The following is a 19977-nucleotide window of genomic DNA, read 5'->3' as shown; positions in this document are numbered from 1 at the left end:
AATCAGCTTCTCAATTTCTCTTTCTAAAAAATACTCAATATTGAGTCTTCTGACCTATAACCACAGTATAACTTTTCATTATGTCTTTACTTGCTTTCATTATTATTTTGTAGTTTTCAGTGTACAAGTCTTACAGATCCTTTGTCAGATTTATCCCTAAGTATTTCATTTTTTGATGCTATTATAAGTGATATTTAAAACTTTAGATACCCATTTGTTCACATATAGAAATATAATTGAGCTTTATATATTGATCTTGTATTCTGCACCTTTGATAAACTCACGTATTAGTTCCATTGAATTTTCTACACAGGTGATTATGTTGTTTGTCAGTAAAAGTCCAACTTCTTTCTTTCCAGTCTTGCTACTTTTTACTTCTTTTTTCTTCCCTTGTTGCACTTATAGAACATCCAGCACAATGCTGAATAGAAGTGTTGAGAGCAGACATCCTTGCCTTGTTCCTGATCATAGGAGGAAAGCAGTTGGTCTTTCACCATTATATTTGACATTGGCTGTAAATGTTTCGTAGATTTCCTTTATTAGGTTGGGGATGTTACCTGATATTCCTAGTTGGCTCAAGAGTTTTTATCAGGAATGAATTTTGGATTTTGTCATATGCTTTTTCTGCATCTTTAGAGATGATCATTTGACTTTTTATCAGTTTGTTGATATGGTGAATTACATTGATTCTTTTTTTTTTAACTGATTTTTGAGTGTTAAACCAACCTTGCATTCCTGTAATAAATTCCACCTAGTCATGGTGTATTATCTATTTTATATATTACTGAACTATATTTGCTATAATTTTGTTGTGAATATTTGTATCTATAGTCTTCAAGAATTTTACTCTGTTGCTTTCTTTCTTGTAATGTTTTTGTCTGGCTTTGGTGTCAGGGTAATACAAGCCTCATAGAATTAATCCTAGAAAGTATGTCTCCTTTTCCATTTTCTGAAAGAGATGTGTAAAATTAATATTGTATCTTTCTTAGATGTTTGGTTGAATTCACCAATTAAGCCATTTGATTCTGGAGTTTTCTTTGTGGGAAGATTTTAAATTACAAATTCAATTAATTTAATAGATGCAGAGGTATTGAGGTTATCTGTTTCTTCTGGTGTAAACTTTGTTGATTTGTGTCTTTCAGAGAATTTATCCACTTCATCTAAGTTGTTGAATAATAATTACACAATGTTGTACAATTTGCATAATATAATACTCCCTGATTATCCTTCTGATATCTATAGAATCTGTAGTGATGTTATCCCTCTCATTTGTGATACTGGTAATTATGTCTTCTGATTTTTTTTTCCTGATCAGTCTGGCAAGGTTTATAAATTTGATTACTTTTATCAAAGAACCAGCTTTGCTTTCATTGATTTTTGTTTTTCTATTTCATTGATTTCTGCTTTAATCTTTATTATTTCCTTTCTCTCCTTAGTTTGGGTTTAATTTGCTCTTTTTTTCCTGGTTTTTAAAAAAATAGTGGAAGCTGAGGTCATTGATTTGAGACCTTCTTTTCCAAAACAGGAGTTTATTGCTATAGAGTTCCACATGAGCACTGCTTTAGTGGTATCCCACGAATTTTGACGCCTTCTGCTTTCATTTTAATTAAGATAAAAGTATTTTCTAGTTTCTCTTTTGGTTTATTTTTTGACCCATGGATTACTTTTTATTGTGTTATTTAGTTTCCAGTATTTGGGGATTTTTTTCATATTATCTGTCTGCTGTTGATTTTCTAATTTAACTCCATTGTGTTCAGAAAATATACCTACTATAACTTAAGTCCTTTTAATTTATTAAGTCTTGTTTTATGGCCCAGAATATGGTCTATCTTGGTAAATGTTCTGTGTGCACTTGAAAAGAATATGTATTATGATGTTTCTGGGTTGAAACATCAATGTTAATAATCATATTTCAATGTCAGTAATCAAATTGGTTGATAGTGTTGTTCAAGTCTTCTATATCCTTACTGATTTTCTGTCTATTTGTTCTATCAGTTATTGAGGAAAGGATATTGAAATCTCCAACTACAGTTGTGGATTTGTCTATTTCTCCTTGCAGGTAAATCAGTTTTTAATCATGTATTTTGAAACTTTTTTTTTTAGGTGTATAAACATTTAGGATTGTTATGTTATCTTGATAAATGATCCAATCTTTTTATCATTATGAAATAATCTTTGTAATATCTTTGCATTGAAATCCACGTTATCTGATATTAATATAGCTAGCCCAGCTTTCTTTTGATTAGTATTGTGTCTTTTTCCATGCTTTTAGCCTACTTGTGTCTTTTTATTTAAAGTGTGTATATAGACACATGTGTACACATGCATGCATATATGTATTTATATTTGGATACACATTTATGTATTAATCCACTGTCCATACTCAAGTGATAGTACACCTTTTTGTGTATAGTATGATAACTTTTTACAGCACTGTGCTTCAATTTCTATCCTTCCCAACTTCGTATTCTCATACGTTTTACTTCTACATGTTATAAACTCACACTATATTGTTATTTTTGTTTAAACAGTGAATTATACTTTAAAGAAGTTTAAATAATGGGGGGAAATCTTACATATTTAACCAAATAGTTAACCATTTTCAGTGCTTTTTCAATGTTTTGTAAAGCTCTATTTCCATCTGGTATGATTTTTGCTTATGTCTAAAGGATTTCCTTTAGCATTTCCTATAGTGCTGGTGGTCAGGTCATGAATTCTTTCAGCTTTTTATGTCTAAAACCCTCTATTCTGCCTTCATTTTTCAAAGATCTTTTTACAGGACACAGAATTTTAGTTTGAACTTAGCACTTTAAAAATGTTGCTCAATTGTCTTCTCACTGGTGTTATCTCCAGTGAAGAATCTGCTGTCATTGTTGTCCTTACATAATGTCTATACATAATGTGTTTTCTGTCTCTGGCTGCTTTCATGATTTTTGCTTTAGCACGTTTTGAGCAATTTATTATGATATGTTTGGTGTAATTTTCCCCATTTTTCTTATTCTCATTCTTGTTCTTGAGCCCCATTGACCTTCTTGGATCTGTGGTTTACAATTTTCATCAGAATTGTAAGTTTTTTTCACTATTATTTCTCCAAATATTTTCTCTGCCTCAACATCTCTCTCTTCTCTTCAGGGACTCCAATTAGATATATACTAGTCCATTTGAAATTGTTCCACAACTCACTGATGCTCTTTTTTTTGGTTGTTTATTATTTTGTTATTTTTTTTCTCTGTATGTTTCATTTTGGATAGTTTCTACTGTCATATCTTCAAGTTCATAAACCTTTTTTTCAGAAATCTCATCTGCTATTCATCCCATGCAGTGTATTTTTCATCTCGGACATTGTAGCTTTCACCTCTAGAGGTTCAGTTTGTGTCTCTTTATCTCTTGACTATCTCTATGTGTTTGATATTTCCTAACTTTTTAAATATATGGAATACAGTTGTAATAAATGTTTTAATGCTCTTGTCTGCTAATCTAGCAACTAGCATCTATATCAGTCCTGAATTGGTTTCAATTGATTTTTCTCATCATTATGTGTCATATTTTCCTGTTTCTTGGGATGCTTGGTGATTTTTTTTTTTTTTAGACATTGTGAATTTTACCTTTTTGGATATTAGATTTTTTTTTTAATTCCTTTGAATATTTGTGAGCTTTGTTCTGGGACACAGTTAAGCTACGTGGAATAATTTAATCCATAAAGATCCTGCTTTTAAATTTTGTTAGGCATCCAGAACAGCACTTAGTCTATGGTAATTTCCTGCTACTAAGATTAGACTCTTGTAAGTACTCTAAACAATTCCCCGTGAATTATGAGATTTCCTATTCAGGCTAATGGTAACAGGCACTATTTACAGCTCTTCATGAGCCCTAGGTCCTGTTTTCTTTAATTCTTTCATATAGGGTTTTCTTCCACCCTGCGTGGTCTGGCGTAGTTTTCTCACTTGGCATGCATAGATCAGTAGTCAGCTGAAGACTTGATGGGAACTCTCTGCTGATCTCCATATCTTCTTTCTGTGCTGTTCTCTTCTATTTAGTACTGTGCCCTGAGAACTCTAGCCATTTTGGTCACCCTGGACCCTCATCTCTGGAGTGCCCCAGGCTCTAATTGGGTTTCCCCACCCCCTACTTTCTGTGCCATGGCCTGGAAACTCTCCCAGGACATTAAATTGGGACAGTTTTAGCTCTCCTTGTTTGCTGTTCCTCTGTCTGGGATCACTATCCTTCTCTGCCTGATACCCATTGTGTTAAAATACCATAATTTCATGTTTTTCCAGTGTTTTATTTATTTCTGGTGGATAATAAATCCAGTCCTGTTACTCCATCTTGGCTGGAAGCAGAAATCCATTCATTATATTTTTTAAGATAAATATGTTGTGTATTATCAAGCTTACTGATTTTAGTTTATGGTTTTTGCCTCTGATATCTTGCTCAATAACTAAATACTCATCTGCAAATTATTTTAGAAGTTTTTATGATCTCACTTTTTTTATTATTTTAATATAATTTTATTTTAAATATCATTTTAATATTTATTTCTTTCGAAAAATCACTTTAGTCTATAGTATGACTTAGTAGTCTGTGTGTGTCCCCAAATGGTTATCCATAGTACTTAGCTTTAATCACATTGAGGCCAAAATATTCAAGTTTAAAATACATCTTGGTGATTGAAAATATTTTAGTTCTCATAAATTTGGTTCATAGATCTTTTTGTTTTTCCTAACGGAAATTTTGTAATTTGCTTTTTTTTTTTTTTTTTGGCATGGTCTCAAAAGGCATGTCTTTGATTTAATCCGTTGTTTCTCTTTTCTATTCTCTAAGCAGTGAAGGCAATAGTACTTTTCAACTTTATGTACTTTGTTGCCTAACAAGTAACTAAATTTAAGTTATTTTTTCAATAGTATTGATATACTGACTTTATGCTTGATTATTGGCATTCATGGCTTGGCAGGATGACTACTCATGATTACAGATGCAGTGTTGTGGGGGAATCCTTTTTCCTGTTTGAAACCTTCAATGGCTACCCATTACCCTCAAGATACACTCCAAATTTCTTAGTATGGTATAAAAGAATTATTGTGATTTTCCTTGGCTTATAAAGGAATTTAGTCTTGCCTGACACATAGTAGTGCTTAATAAATGTTAGCTGTTACTATTTCAGTATTAATCAGACCAAACTGCTTTTGAAACAGATTTATTGAGATATAATTTTCTTGTTTTTTTTAAATTACATTTTATTCTACATGTGTCTCCAAGGAAATCAAAAAGAAATACAATTAATGTGTGATGTTGGGGGGGGGAAATCTTTGGTTTTACTTGTTCAACAGAAATATCTGAATCAGTTATACTTTTGTCAACTTTCCCTTCACATCCTAGCATTCTGTTTTGCCATCCACTGTGTATTTCTCACACATATCTATCTGAAAGTTATCTTGAGAGGGAGAGTGAAAACAAAAATCCAAATTCTAAAAGATAGCGCTTAATCAATGTTAAGTCTATCCACAGTTAGGTATATTAAACAGAATTATGTCTATTGAATCCTTATAAGCTTCTGAAAATAAGCATATTTATGCTAAGAAATGTCATTGTAATATACAAATAAATAAATTTTTCCAAAATTTAGATTACTGTAAACTAAAATTAAGCTAATGACTAAATGACTATTTATTAGCTCCTTAGAAATCAGTGTTCATTGTTCTTTGCATTTGTCTAAGTAAACTGTCAGGTGTAGAAACTTTTAAATACCACTAATGATGCTATAGGTACAACAGATCACACCTAAAGGAATATACTTCAAAAGCAGAATTATTTTTTCATAAAAAAGATAGTAGCTGAATCGTAATATATTTTAACACCAATGTTTTTCTCACCAAACTGTCCTCTCCAAATCTACATAGTACCAACCAAAAAAAAAAAAAAAAGAAAAAGAAAACTTAGTTAGGAAGCTACATACTCCAAAGCACATTGCATGTCTTACCTCTATTGTCAGTCAGGTATCTGGGATAAAATATGTAGTCTGTACATAGACAAAGCTTTCACCGTGAAAGTAAAGGAAGATCCAGCATGCTGGCTAAGTGACATTTTCCAGTTGCCTGTTGCAGTTGTCATTAACTAGAGAAAGTGTGTATGTAACTATTGGTCAGGAAGAATATATACTGCATCTTGCAGTCTTGTAGACTGTTTGATTAATCCATTAATGGGTGGATCAAGTCAGAATAATCACCTTTATGTTTCTTTAGTCCCCTTTTGGAAATTTCTTCTTTTGAGGCTTTTTCCCCCTGTGTAACTGATAATTTACCTGTTCTTTTTCTTTTCTTCTCCTCAGAAATCTGTTGTTGATATTTTAATTTTCTTACCTTTAATTCCCATTTGTTTTCAATTAGCTAGGACAAAAGTCATGGTTATTACCCCTCTCCGTTTTATTTTTTTTTAACTTTTCATTTTATATTGGAGTATAGTTAATTAACGATGCTGTGATAGTTTCAGATGTACAGCAAAGTGATTCAGTTATACATATACTTGTTTCTATTCTTTTTCAAATTCTTTTCCCTTTTAGGTTGTTACATAATATTGAGCAGAGTTCCCTGTGCTATACAGTAGGTCCTTGCTGGTTATCCGTTTTAAGTATAGCAGTGTATACATGTCAATCCCAAACTCCCTAACTGTGCCTTCCCCCAACCATTCCCCCCTGGTAACCATAAGTTCATTCTCTAAGTCTCTCGTGAGTCTGTTTGTGTTTTTTAAGTTAGTTTATTTGTATCATTTATTTTTAGATTCCACTTGCTCTTTCTCTGACTTACTTCACTCAGCATGACAATCTCTAGGTCCATCCATGTTGCTGCAAATGGCATTATTTCATTCTTTTTAATGGCTGAGTAATATTCCATTGTATATATGTGCCACATCTTCTTTATGCATTCCTCTGTCAATGGACATTTAAGTTGCTTCCATGCCTTGGCTGTTGTAAACAGTGCTACAGTGAACATTGGGGTGCATGTATCCTTTTGGACCATGTTTTTCTCTGGATATATGCCCAGGAGTGGGATTACAGGATCATATGGTAGCTCTATTTTTAGTTTTTTAAGGAACCTCCATACTGTTCTCTGTAGTGTCTGTACCAATTTACATTCCCACCAATGGTGTAGGAGGGTTCCCTTCTCTCCACACCTTCTCCAGCATTTATTGTTTGTGGATTTTTTGATGATAGCCATTTTGACTGGCTTGAGGTGATATCTCATTGTAGTTTTGATTTGTGTTTCAGATATAATTTTCATACCATAAAATTCACCCATTTAAAGAGTACAACTAAAGAGTTTTTAGTATATGAACAATTGTACAACCATCACCACAATGAATTCTAGGACATTTCACCACACTAAAACGAAAGCCCATACCCTTCAGCTATCACCCCCAACTCTCCTTCAGCCACTAGTCTCTATAAATTTACTTATGCTGGATGTATTATATAAATGGAATCATACAGTATGTAGTCTTTTGTGACTGGCTTCCTTCACTTAGCTTAATGTTTTGCCTGTGTTGTGGTGTGTATCAGTAGTTCATTCCTTTTTAACCCTGAATAATATTCCATGGTATGGATATACCATATTTTGTTTATTCATTCACCAAATGGACACTTGGGTTGTTGCTGAATAATGCAGCTACCAATATCCAAGTTTTTGTGTGGACGTGTGCTTTTATTTCTCTTGGGTATATACCGACGAGTGGGAATTTCTGGGTCAACTTGTAACTCTGTGTTTAAGTTTTTGATGAACTCCCAATCTGTTTCCCAAAATGGCTGTACCATTTTACATTTCCACCAGCAGCGTTGGAGGGTCTGAATTTCCCCACATCCTTACCAATACTTATTATTTGACTTTTTGATAATAGCCATCCTAGTGGGTATGAAAATGGTATCTCATGTGTTTTTAATTTTATTTGTCTAAAGACTAATGGTGTGGAGCATCTTTTCATGTGTTAGTGGACATTTCTATATCTTTGGAGTAATATCTATTCAGATCCTTTGCCCATTTTTCTTTTGGATTACTTGTCTTTTTATTTTGAATTTCTAAGACCAAGATGCTTTTTATGGATAATATGAATCTGTAATTGCTACCAAACAAAATGTATAATAAGTTAATGTTAAACCTTATTTTTCTACAGGTACTGAAATTTTACACACACACACCCCCCAAATATTTGTCAATGAGAGAGAAAGCTGACTGGGATATCAAAAGCAAAGTGCTTGCACATACTGGTCATTATGCGGAAAGGGGTGCCAAGGGACCCAGAGATTGCTGATCTGTTCTACAAAGATGATCCTGAAGAACTTTTTATTGGTTTACATGAAATTGGACATGGAAGTTTTGGAGCAGTTTATTTTGTAAGTAATTAAAAATTGTTTAGATCAAATTATAAAAGTTTAAATTCTGTACATTCTAACTATTACTTGTAAAATGCACTTGGTTTTAATGTTTATTCTACAAATTAAATGATGTCTACAGTAGAGGCAAATAGTCATTGCTGAAGAGCCAGTCTTAGAATTCTAGGCATCATTCAAGTCAATGGTATCCATATCAAATGACTCTGCTGTCAAAGTAGTGCAAAAAAGTTATAAGCTTGAGTTTGAACCCTGTTCATTTCCCTTACATGCCAAACTCTTTTCTGCCTCAGGGCCTTTATATATGCTATTCCTCCTGCCTAGAAAACTGTACATGTTTTCCCCATTCCTGTCTAACTCTTGTTTACCCTACAGGTATCAGTTTAAGTGTTAAATCCATGTGATAGCCATTCCAGTTCAACCCTCCAGCACTAAATTAAGACTTTCTTTATGGTCTCATAACATCCTGTGCTTGTACTTTGTTGTATTTGTCACAGTTATAATTGAATAATTATGTGTGAGATTTTTTGATTCATGTATGTCTCTCTCACTAAATAATAAGCTCCATAAAGACAGGAATTATATCTACTTGTTCATTGCTATATCCCCAATAGCTAGTATAATGTCTGAATAGTAGGAACTCAGTAAATGATGGATGGATGGGTGGATGGACAAGTGGACATCTACGCAGACAGATAGACTGACATATTTTTAGTAACAATCGTGTTAAGTCAGTATCTCAGGTTAAGGGATACAAGGCTTAACCCCATTGAGTCAGTTTGAATTCCAAGACTGTGATTATCTTCTGATGACAAAAGTGAGAAATGACTGAAATGTTAACATAAATCATTCACCTGAAATTCATTGCATAAAATATAGTTCTTTATTTCAATAACCTTAGAAGTTTGCAACCTCAAATTAACACATACTTCCTTAAGAGTACTAGTTCATTAAAGCAAGTAATATTTAAGTAATATTACCTATTTCTCCTCCAAACCTGTTAGCAAATAATTTCTTTCTTAATCAAACAGTATTTGACTTTTCTTTTTAAGTAGTCCTTTATGTCCTTCCATCTGGATAGGGCTTATCTTTAGTTGTCCTTCCAAATGAGATTTTATTAATTGCATCTTGAACTCATCCTTTTGTTTCTAGCCAAATCTTCAGCCTGAGTTTTCTCAGAATGCTCTTTCGTCCCTTCATGTCTATACTTAGCACTACCACCACTTCTCCTCCCTCACCCCCATCTAATACTTGGCTCCCACTCAAGTACATTTTATCATTAAGTGACCTTCCATTGCTGAAGTGGATGCTAATTTTCTAGTTAATACCCTCATATTAGTCTTTGGGCTTAGAGTAGCATTTACGGCCCAAAGTCCTATCTTTCTCATTCACTGAGACACATTTTTTTAAAAGGATTTTTTTAATTACAAATATATCATATATACAGAAGTGTGTATAATACATTCACACATATATTTTAATATATAATTTAAAGAACAATTAAAACATAAATCCCTTTATAACCACCAGCCAGGCCAAGAAATAGAATATTGCCAGCACCCCAGAGCCCCTTTTTTGTTAGAAGAATCCACTATGCTGAATTTTATGATGATGACTTTCTTATATTTCTTTATATGTACCCACTTACTTCTCTACCCCTAATAATATAATTTGGTTTTGCCGGTTTTGAACTTTTTAACAATAGAAACGTTCTGTATATATTTGGTTGTGACCTGTTTGTTTTGCTTAGAGATACTTTCTTCAGTCAATCATCTTTTATTACTTTCATTCTATTACTGTATAACTAATTCATCATCTCAGAATCTCTCTTGGCCAGAGTCAGAGAGTAGTTGCAATCTCTGTTTGACTCTTCTATTTTAAAAATCAGCCAGACCACTCTCACGGTTCTCTTTTAGAATAAATACAATAAACCAAATATGCTTCGAAACTTACTAACATGCCTTTTGTGCTAGGGATAAAGTGAGACCTACATTGCTGTAGAATACCCAGTGCTTTTGGGACTAAGTCCTGTCTGTTTAGCTAGAGTATGGTAGTTCCCCCTTATCCACAGTTTCGCTTTCCATGGTTTTAGTTGTCTGCGGTCAACCTCAGTCCAAAAATATTAAATGGAAAAATCCAGAAATAAACAACTCTTAAGTTTTAAATTGCGAGCTATTCTGACTAGCATCATGTGAATATGTGTTATTTGTTGATATTGATAGACTAGAGAAATCACAAAGATACCTGGGTGGCTTTGATACTGAAATGTAATCATTAACTATATATTGCCTGTATACAAAAGTGTAGAGTACAGGCCCTTATAAACCCGTAAGGCACTTAAAAAACAGCTTAAGGGGGAGTTAACTGATACTTTACTATAAAACTTTAAAAAGCCTTAACCTTTTATCTACAGTGGTCACATAGGTAGCACCTTAAAAATGGATTTTCTCACAGGCCACAGTAATATGACCCATGTTGCTCCTCCCTGTTGACAGATTCTTCCTCTTCTCACTCATACCATTATAACCAAGAAGACCACCATGTCTTACTTGGACAACTGCAATAACCTCCAAACCGATCTCTGTGCATCCATTCTGGTCTGTCTCCAGTCTTTTGTCCACACCACAGTGAGCTTGAGGGTTGGTGGAGAGTGGAAACACGTAAATATGATCACATCACCTTTTCTCTGTAAAGCCTTCAGGGGGTCTCCTCCTCTGTTCTTAGGCTAAGTTCAACTTCCCTACTGTAGGCAGCCTATGAGGTCCTTCATGAGGTGATCCCTCTATACCTGAACTGTATTTCCTCTTATTCTCATTGCTCTAGTTATTATATAAAAGTTTTCTTTTAATCATCCATCATGGGATCTTTGCATAAACTGTTCTCTCTGGAATGTTTTCCCCTGCCATCTTCATCTTCTTAACTCCACTTTATCCTTTATCTCTCAGCTGAGGGCTCATTTATTCAGGGAAGCCTTGCCTGACCTGCCTAATCACATCCCCCATTTTTTGGTTCCCAAAGTAACACATACCCTTCTTTGTAACACATATCACAGTTGCAATTTTATATTAATTATGATTTCATTTTTGCTGTCTATACTACTAGAAGAGAGATAGGCACTAGGCATACTTACAATTCTATCCCTAGCATTTAGCCCAGTACCTGACAAATTTTGAGCACCTGGTAAGTATTTGAATTATGAAGAACTCCGAGAATTTGGAACTGCTAATTAGTACTTTTCATGAGTCAGAATCATATTAGCAAGCTGTAAAGACCAGAGTCTAGCAACCAACATTTTTATACCTCAACACTATAATTCTGTTAGACTTTTTGTAGTTTACAGCTTTTACACAGAACGATGCCAGGAAATATATTATAAGTGAATTGTACGCTGGCACGGCTCTTGTAGAATCAATCAGTTGAGAATATATATTATATTCAGAGAAAATTGAAACTATTGATGAAATATCTCTGTGTATATGGATTTACATAAGTAATTCAGAAATTAGCATGAGTATGGGCTTCCCTGGTGGCGCAGTGGTTGAGAGTCCGCCTGCCGATGCAGGGGACACGGGTTCGTGTCCCGGTCCGGGAAGATCCCACATGCCGCGGAGCGGCTGGGCCCGTGAGCCATGGCCGCTGAGCCTGCGCGTCCAGAGCCTGTGCTCCGCAATGGGAGAGGCCACAACAGTGAGAGGCCCGCGTACCGTAAAAAAAAAAAAAAAAATAGCATGAGTAAAACTGAAATAGTAAGAAACTCTATTAAAGGAAGATAAAAAGGACTGAGCATGTTCATTTTTGTATTCACTTAAAAGACAACTATAAAGTTTCTAGGGTTCTAGTGTTGCCTTGTTGAACTCAGCATATCATCCATAATCCACCTAAAGCAAATAATTTAGTTTTGTTCTTCTGGGTATAAATACCTTTTAGTTTTAGTTGAGGCTTAATAAATAGGGCAAAAGGAAAAGCTTATGTTTAATTTTTGTATTTCTCCATAAACTAGTAAAGAGTTGACAATAATCTAAATGTAGCTGGAAATGGTTATAAAAATATCAGAAACACATATGTAGTAAGTTCTCAATAAATATATTTTGAATCTGATTTTTTTTTTATTGGAGTATAATTGCTTTATAATGTTGTGTTAGTTTCTGCTGTACAGTGAAGTGAATCAGCTGTATGTATACCTATATGCCCTCCCTCTTGGACCTCCCTCCCACCTCCACTCCCCCCCGCATCCCACCCGTCTAGGTCATCACAGAGCACAGAGCTGGGCTCCCTGTGCTTTATTTTACTTTTTTTTCCCATTTATTTATTTATGTATTTTTTAACGTCTTTATTGGAGTATAATTGCTTTACAATGGTGTGTTAGTTTCTGCTTTATAACAAAGTGAATCAGCTATACATATACATATATCCCCATATCTCTTCCCTCTTGCATCTCCCTCCCTCCCACCCTCCCTATCCCACCCCTCTAGGTGGTCACAAAGCAGTGAGCTGATCTCCCTGTGCTATGCGGCTGCTTCCCACTAGCTATTAGTTTTTTTACATTTGGTAGTGTATATATGTCCATGCCACTCTCTCACTTCGTCCCAGCTTACCCTTCCCCCTCCCCATGTCCTCAAGTCCATTCTCTAGTAGGTCTGCATCTTTATTCCTGTCCTGCCCCTAGGTTCTTCATGACATTTTTTTTTTATATTCCATATATATGTGTTAGCATACGGTATTTGTTTTTCTCTTTCTGACTTACTTCATTCTGTATGACAGACTCTAGGTCCATCCACCTCACTACAAATAACTCAGTTTCGTTTCTTTTTATGGCTGAGTGATATTCCATTGTGTATATGTGCCACATCGTCTTTATTGATTCATCTTTCGATGGACACTTAGGTTGCTTCCATGTCCTGGCTACTGTAAATAGAGCTGCAATGAACATTGTGGTACATGACTCTTTTCGAATTATGGTTTTCTCAAGGTATATGCCCAGTAGTGGGATTGCTGGGTCGTATGGTAGTTCTATTTTTAGTTTTTTGAGGAAACTCCATACTGTTCTCCATAGTGGCTGTATCAATTTACATTCCCACCAACAGTGCAAGAGGGTTCCCTTTTCTCCACACCCTCTCCAGCATTTATTGTTTGTAGATTTTTTGATGATGGCCATTCTGACCAGTGTGAGATGATATCTCATTGTACTTTTGATTTGCATTTCTCTAATGATCAAAGATGTTGAGCATTCTTTCATGTGTTTATTGGCAATCTGTATATCTTCTTTGAAGAAACGTCTATTTAGGTCTTCTGCCCATTTTTGGATTGGGTTGTTTGCTTTTTTGATATTGCGGTACATGAGCTGCTTGTAAATTTCGGAGATTAATCCTTTGTCAGTTGCTTCATTTGCAAATATTTTCTCCCATCTTTTCATCTTGTTTATGGTTTCCTTTGCTGTGCAAAAGCTTTTGAGTTTCATTAGGTCCCATTTGTTTATTTTTGTTTTTATTTCCATTTCTCTAGGAGGTGGGTCAGAAAGTATCCTGCTGTGATTTATGTCATGGAGTTTTCTGCCTATGTTTTCCTCTAAGAGTTTGATAGTGTCTGGCCTTACATTTAGGTCTTTAATCCATTTTGAGTTTATTTTTGTGTATGGTGTTAGGGAGTGTTCTAATTTCATTCTTTTACATGTAGCTGTCCAGTTTTCCCAGCACCACTTATTGAAGAGGCTGTCTTCTCTCCATTGTATATTCTTGCCTCCTTTATCAAAAATAAGGTGACCAGGGCTTCACTTGGCGCAGTGGTTGAGTCTGCCTGCCGATGCAGGGGACACGGGTTCGTGCCCCGGACTGGGAAGATCCCACATGCCGCAGAGCGGCTAGGCCCGTGAGCCATGGCTGCTGAGCCTGCGCGTCCGGAGCCTGTGCTCCGCAATGAGAGAGGCCACAACAATGAGAGGCCCGCATACCACAAAAAAAATAAAAAATAAGGTGACCATATGTGTGTGGGTTTATCTCCGGGCTTTCTATCCTGTTCCATTGATCTATATTTCTGTTTTTGTGCCAGTACCATACTGTCTTGATGACTGTAGCTTTGTAGTATAGTCTGAAGTCAGGGAGCCTGATTCCTCCAGTTCCGTTTTTCTTTCTCAAGATTGCTTTGGCTATTGGGGGTCTTTTGTGTTTCCATACAAATTATGAAATTTTTTGTTCTAGTTCTGTGAAAAATGCCAGTGGTAGTTTGATAGGGATTGCATTGAATCTGTAGAATGCTTTGGGTAGTATAGTCATTTTCACAATGTTGATTCTTCCAATCCAAGAACATGGTGAATCAGTGATCTTGCTTAAGGTTACTGAGACCTCTGAGACTATTGAAGTGTTAAGTATGAATGTAAGTTTCAAGAATAAAACTTGAAATGTTTAGAAGTTGTAATCATTCATAATACAGTATGATGCATTGAAAAGCTGAAACCCCATTGATAGTTTCCTTTCTCTATACTAAAATATTGATTTGTTTTTAAGTATCTGTTTCAGTTCTGAATTTTAACTAGTATAAAATGGATTAAAAATTTCACATCTATATATAAATGGAAATGTTTTCAAATTTCAAGTCTCTGCCCAGTAGATAGGTTGTATAAGCATATATACTTATCAAGTTCTAACTCTATAAATGTAAAGAAATACATTTTTATTTTAGGGTGATTCTTTTTTCATGTCTCTTGTTCCAAATAAGCCTTGATTATAAATAACCTTAATAAGCAATTAGATAATACTATCAGATTCCATTTGTGTGGGCCTTTTTTTCTTCTTTCTATAAAGCGTACAGATTTGTTTTTTAAAAACCCCATTAAAAGTTAAAATTCATCATTGTTTGAGTATTTTCTAAACCTTTCCCAGGCTCCTTAAGCTATACAGTACATAGATTCATACCCAAAATATCCTCTTTACAGACACAGTCACTCTAACCTTCACTGTATTACTGAATTTACATCAACTTTTCTTTCTTGTTGTCATCTAAGTACAGTCTTAGTGTTACATTTTTATTTTATTTATTTATTTTTTGTCTCATTGGGTCTTTGTTGCTGTGCTCAGGCTTTCTCTAGTTGTGGCGAGCAGGGGCTACTCTTCGTGGCAGTGCGCACACTCCTCATTGCAGTGGCTTCTCTAGTTGCGGAGCACGGGCTCTAGGCACACGGTCTTCCATAGTTGTGCCATGTGAACTCAGTAGTTGTGGCTCACGGGCTTAGTTGCTCCGAGGCATGTGAGATCTTCCTGGACCAGGGACCGAACCTTTGTCCCCTACATTGGCAGGCGGATTCTTAACCACTGCACCACCAGGGAAGTCCCTTAGTGTTACATTTTAAAAGCCAGCAAAATGTGAGAGATCTTTGTTTTTAAAAAAAGTCAGTCTGTACCTTCTAAATGAATAAAATACCTAAAAAATGCCTTTACAGAGTCCTGCCGACTTGAAAACTGTAACTTAGTGGATACCTTTCTTTTGTAGTATGTAGTTTTACCTTAGTGCTTGTACAAAAAATGTTTTTAGTATGTGTCCATTTTCTCTGCATTTTGGCATTAATTAAGACTCTGAGGTTGAATTCTTTTTACATCAACATTATTGTTTATTGTTGGAATTAAATTTTTTTTAATTAGAAAGAAGACATTGCTCTGAGGAGCTTCTTTAATTGTATTTTAGAAACTGATTAGACATTTTTCTATTAAAATTGGTGACCTTATTTTACCAGAGAGTGAATTCCAGTTTTACTTCAGAAACACTGCTATTGCTTTATTATTCCACATTAGTAATATCATAGAACCGAAGTAGCTTACTTACATCAGGGGTATGACACTGGTACAGAGCCCTGTTATTAAAGAAGGCTAAGATTAGATAATGTTTAATGTCTTATACTTATTTTTCTGAAAATTTTTAGAAATATTTTTAAATTTCTTAAGTAAATTTGGAGGAAAAGATTATTACATCTGAGGTATTTATGATTTTCAGGCGTGCTTTCAATGAACTGTTATATTTTGAGTATGGAGAAGATATATAGAGATAATTATGAGACAAGGCAACCTTTATAGATGAATATATACACATAAATGTGTGTATGTATTTATGTGATACATTCTTACCGTAAAATATAAGTACCTTTGAAAGTGGAAGTCCCTCTTAAGATTAATGTTATCCTTTGCTGCACTGTTTAATACAGTAGCCACTATTTAAATTTTAAGTTAATTAAATTTAAAATCCACTTCCTTCGTCACACTAGCCACATTTGACGTGCTACTATATACGATGTAGATATAGAACATTTCCATCATCATGGAAAGTTCTTTCAGACATAATAATATATCTGATAATCCAGGGATTACCACTGATATATTTTCTCGTATAAATTCTTTCATAATTTTTTCTACACATATAATCATTATTACTGTTTTGGAAAAAGAAGATCATATTGTACAGGTTTTTTTTGTCATGATATTTTTTACTATTACCATATATACATATTGATTACCTCATTCTCTTAATGTTTATTTCATTACATGACTGTGTCATATTTATTTAACTGGTTCTGCATTGGTAGACATTCTACATGGTGAAGCCAGTATGGATATTTTGGAAATATGACTTCTTTGATTGGATATCTTTTGTTAAACCTTAATCCCTTTTTACATTATAGCCTTTGAATGTATATGGAAAGGGATAAAGAGAAGTTGTACCTTGAAGTGGGGTGGAAATGTCTGTCTAGCCTATCAAAAGTTGCAGCATCTTTAGACTGTGAGAATGAAGGGTGAAATGTTATAAAAGTCAAGTCAAATATTTAAGTTAAACTGGCTGAAACATCGTTCATTCTTTTTAACCTTTTTTCCCTACTCTCTTAACACAGGCCACAAATGCTCACACCAATGAGGTTGTGGCAGTTAAGAAAATGTCCTACAGTGGGAAGCAGGCACATGAGGTATGTTAAAGACATTGTGTACCTAAACTGAGATAAGCAGGTTAATATGAAATTCACAGTAGAAACAAAGTTCTTTAAGCATTTCTTTATCACAGTTCTTTTTGTCCCTTCTTGTGGAGCATATAATAAACGTTCCTAATATTCTACCTCAGTCAACTATTTTGTGGAATAGAACATGGATTAGTGTAATGGATTTATTATAATATATTTGGTGATTGATTTAATTTATAGGTAATAAAACAAGAAATAACGCAAGTTTAAATTGCTTCTTTATGAATTAAACATTCTCTTTGTCCATTTAAAATAATGAAAAGACTATTTTATATGTATACTTGAAAATAAAATACTGTTTTCTGTTCAAAAATTATGATATTTTCTTTCTGACTTAAATAGAAATGGCAAGATATTCTTAAGGAGGTCAAATTTTTACGACAATTGAAGCATCCTAATACTATTGAATACAAAGGTTGCTACTTGAAAGAGCACACCGCTTGGGTAAGTAAGAGGACCTCTGTTGTCTTTTTATTTTTTCCTATTAAAATTTTTTTCTTTTCCTTTTTTTCTATTATCTCTTTGGTCTGTAAAATTATCAGCCCATTTCTGTCCCATGTGATTTTTGTTTGTCAGTATTTACCATTTGTTACTTCAGAGTGTGCCATTATGGTATACATTCTGTAAGTTCAAGCATGACATCTAGTCTACAGGAAATTTTATTCTTAAACACTCAACAAGGAGAGAGTGAAAAGTTAACATCATTTTATAATGATTTATTTGCAAAAGTAAAAAGCAGTGCCTTTTATTCTCATCCTAGAATTTTTATCTTTGTCATTTCTCATCCCCTACTCCAATTCCCCCCAAATTTGGAATTATGCTTGATACTACCATCACTGTCTAAGTTTTTTACCAAACAGAGCCTGGATTATGATTAGTCTATCTTCTTACTATATTTTTATTTTACATGATTTTGTTTCTGATTTTAGGTTAGCACATTAGACATTGTCTAGAACAAGTAAATGCTATACCTTGTACTTTATGGGATTGCACATTCCAATTTAAAGTATTCAATATCACTATCATTTATTGAATACTTACCAATATACAAGTCCTTTCCTGTACATGATCTCCAATTAGGGAATGGAATTTTTGTTCCCAGATAGAATATCAAAGGTTAAACATAAACCTTTCTGCTCAAGGAATTCTTAAGATATCTAGAGCCATTGCTTCTGTACTGAGCAGAAGAAATTAATAAGAGGAGTATCTCATTCTATGGAAATCAGTTCTCTGGCAATCTCAGCTGTCTTGAAGGAGTCAAGAAAGGGATTTTGAGCAGGCAGAATAAATGTTACAAAATCAAGTGCTAGATATTATGTGTTTCAAAACTTCAGAAAATCCTCCGAGCTCTTATTTGAAGCCTGTTTACTCTTAGATTACATAGAATGCTAATAAGTTTGGTTACCTAGTGTTTGTCTATAAGGATTTGATAGGCTAATTAGAAGGAACTCACAGAACTAAAGCTGCTGGAGACATGCATACAAATAGCCATAACTAATTTGACCTGAAGGAAGAAGTTGGGGAAGTTAGAAAGCAGACCTAACAATTTAAAAGCAGAGCAACTAGAGCTGATAATTGTCAAGGGCAAATGGCCAGCCACAGCTCAGGTGCCCTTGTGTTATGGAATAATTGGGAAAAGAATGTTTGGGACAGAAATACAGAGTTAACATGTAATTTTAAAAATAGACCCATAACTATAAACATACTCTAGTCGGTTCTAAAGTTCTATGTTCATTTTCCTTATACTCAGTTTAAGGAAATTATATGTTTGTATTAATTTACATAATTTAAGAAATCAGAGGGAATTCCCTGCCGGTCCAGTGGTTAGTACTCCGTGCTTTCACTGCTGAGGGCCCAGGTTCCATCCCTGGTCAGGGAACTAAGATCTTGCAAGCTGTACAGCGCAGTCAAAAGAATAAATAAACAAATAAAAAAAATTTTTAATTATAAAAATTAAAATAAAAGAAATTAGAAAACTGAGTAATACAGTTGAGAAATGTTTCCATCAAAACTGATTAAAAATATTATTTGTCAGTTATACCTTAATAAAGCTGAAGAAAAAAGAAAAATAGTGCACCTAAAAGGCTAATGTTCATTATAATATTCACTTATGTGGACGCTTTCATTTCACAATAAGAAGTAAAATTAATGTTTCTGAATCTGCTTACTTTTTTTAAATAATAAATTTATTTATTTTTGGCTGCATTGGGTCTTCGTTGCTGCGCATGGGCTGTTCTCTAGTTGCGGCGAGCGGGGGCTACTCTTTGTTGCGGTGCACAGGCTTCTCATTGCCGTGGCTTCTCTTGTTGCAGAGCATGGACTCTAGGCGCGCGAACTTCAGTAGTTGTGGCACGCGGGCTCTAGAGAGCAGGCTCAGTAGTTGTGGCGCACAGGCTTAGTTGCTGTGTGGCATGTGGGATCTTCCCAGACCAGGTCTCCTGCATTGGCAGGCGGATTCTTAACCACTGCGCCACCAGGGAAGCCCTGAATCTGCTTACTTTTAATATAAAGCAGAAAACTATAATAAAGTTTCTAAGCTTTAAAGTTTCTCATATTGTTTTAGATTATTCCAGAAATGGAATAATTTTTATACATTATGTATATTTAA

The 19977-nt window shown here is 34.5% G+C and overlaps 1 protein-coding gene across 2 annotated transcripts in view; it reads left to right on the top strand.

Moving 5' to 3' along the window:
• TAOK3 (TAO kinase 3) overlaps window positions 1-19977 on the top strand; it is a 183853-nt gene that overhangs the window by 91578 nt on the left and 72298 nt on the right. The window contains exons 3-6 of one of the 2 annotated variants that reach the window (XM_067700764.1): window positions 1996-2059; window positions 8161-8380; window positions 17247-17318; window positions 17712-17813. In XM_067700764.1, coding sequence (XP_067556865.1) covers window positions 8261-8380; window positions 17247-17318; window positions 17712-17813 — 294 coding nt within the window. In that variant the 5' untranslated portion in view covers window positions 1996-2059; window positions 8161-8260. The remainder of the gene's footprint in view (window positions 1-1995; window positions 2060-8160; window positions 8381-17246; window positions 17319-17711; window positions 17814-19977) is intronic. The other variant, XM_067700765.1, reaches the window with a different exon arrangement.

This window comes from Pseudorca crassidens, chromosome 12 (genome assembly GCF_039906515.1).
Source record: "Pseudorca crassidens isolate mPseCra1 chromosome 12, mPseCra1.hap1, whole genome shotgun sequence".
NCBI lineage: Eukaryota > Metazoa > Chordata > Mammalia > Artiodactyla > Delphinidae > Pseudorca > Pseudorca crassidens.
Note: the sequence above shows the minus strand (reverse complement) of the source record. Positions and strands in the feature narration are given on the sequence as shown.